This window comes from Elephantulus edwardii, unplaced genomic scaffold, assembly GCF_000299155.1.
Source record: "Elephantulus edwardii isolate Elephantulus edwardi_28Jun2011 unplaced genomic scaffold, EleEdw1.0 scaffold00175, whole genome shotgun sequence".
Lineage (NCBI taxonomy): Eukaryota > Metazoa > Chordata > Mammalia > Macroscelidea > Macroscelididae > Elephantulus > Elephantulus edwardii.
Genome location: NW_006399925.1, coordinates 3,917,837 through 3,919,577, shown reverse-complemented (window position 1 = coordinate 3,919,577; position 1,741 = coordinate 3,917,837). Strand labels below are relative to the sequence as shown.

At 40.1% G+C, this 1,741-nt stretch overlaps 1 protein-coding gene across 1 annotated transcript; it reads right to left on the bottom strand.

The window, feature by feature from the left end:
* Positions 1-298: 298 nt before the first annotated feature.
* Positions 299-505, bottom strand: LOC102848324 (uncharacterized protein MGC39606-like). The gene has a single exon (XM_006895733.1). It carries the CDS (start codon positions 503-505, stop codon positions 299-301), a length of 207 nt encoding a protein of 68 aa, XP_006895795.1.
* Between the last annotated feature and the right edge of the window lie 1,236 nt (positions 506-1,741).

The following is a 1,741-nucleotide window of genomic DNA, read 5'->3' as shown; positions in this document are numbered from 1 at the left end:
TTAGACTGTTTTCTCCTGTGCCCTTGTCCACATCATGAAGTTCAGCCTGCTTTTGGTTTAATGATGCATGCTTCATAAACATTCCCGTGTTTTAAGCTTCCTTCTGTTCTTAGAATCACGTATTTGCCATTTCGGATTACTTTGGGTTTGCATCATCATGCCGAAGGCTGCCGACACTGTGAGACCCTATCACGAGAACACAGGGCTCCTCACCGAGCACGTCCACTGCCCAGCGAGGCATCCGCCATTGCAGTCTATCATGGCTCTGGACCTGCATAACAGCAGTTAACTCACAGGTCTATATGTGTACCTGCAAGCGAATGTTGAGTATCACGGAGCCTGCGATGTAAAAGTATGGGAAGTTCATGTGCAGCTGCCAAGCCAGGCCGAAGAAGGCGAGCAGGGTGCGGGAGAGTCCCTTGCAGAAGACCCCGTAGGAGCTCAGGTTCACAGCCGGTCCTAGGGCTTTGACGGCCAAGGCTGAAGGAGCTGTCGCCGTGGCCATGGACCCACAGTCGTCCAAGGCCCAACCAGATTCCTGCCCCAAATCTGGGATGTCCAGTAGCCAGGGCTGTATGCAGCACCTGTGCACAGACCTAAGCTTCCAGCAGGCACTCTTGCTGGAATTGTCCTTTTTAAGTGGGAATGCAGCACCATTCTCCTTCTGTTTTTCATTCTTGGAATAGAATACCATGTGATTGTATGATTTAAAATAGTCAAAGCCAGTAAATCTCATCTCACTAATGCCTAGAATGTCCATTAGTTCCATTTAATTTTTCACAACTTCTAATCTTCCAACCCTCATACTTAGTGCATTCCATGTTCCAGATATTAAAACAGTTTTTGCAGTTGTTTCTCCTTAATTTGATTGCCTTCCAATCTGGATTCTACATCTAATACTATATCTCTCTAAGTTCCCCTAGTGCTCATAGAGTTTTCAGAGGTCTGCTATTTAAGAAGTAGATGTCCAGTTCTGCTTCCTATTCCATCTTAATCAGGGAGTGCTAATAAAACCTGTACACCCGGGGTGACCTTTCTGGAATTTGGCATACTGATGGCATAGATTTTAATTAGCATCATGGAGACCCATAATTTACCTCTATATAGCAAAATGAAAGAAAGGTGCTATGCTAGTAAGAATAATGATAAATAAGCAAGGATATAGATACTTAATCTAGAAAATAATTAGGAATATGCAAATCATCCCCCCAGTATAACTAACTGAGAAATAAGTGTAGTACCTCTCAATAGCAAATCAGGCATGTGAATATCATGTTGCCAGATCCAGTTGACGCTGACAGAGTTGTGGCAGGCTGGAGGATCTGGATGGGTGACTACCTGCTTATTGTAATTTTTTAGTAATTTCTACGTAAGCCTGAAATTGGTACATAATTTATGTGAACAAGAAATAATTATCTATTGCCACTGCCATAATTCTAAGCATGTACAAATTTTATTTTTTACATATTATTATTCTCATAATAATAGGAAATTTTTACAAAAGATGGACAACTAAACAAAGTTTAGCTTTAGATCTATCCATTAAATATCCATTTGTGTATGTATATATGAGTCACCTTAAAGATTAAGGTATGACTTATTCAAGCCATGATTTTTTAATAACTTTTCAAAAATAGTTTTTACTGGTTTACTTACAAAATTCATATACATTATTATAATCACCTGTTATGAATCTGAACAATGAAAATGAATGACAGAAGGATTGTTTGAGATGTGGTGT

Excerpts from the sequence above, each read along its gene's own strand:
- LOC102848324 (XM_006895733.1), bottom strand. The coding sequence starts at position 505 with ATGGCCACGGCGACAGCTCCTTCAGCCTTGGCCGTCAAAGCCCTAGGA.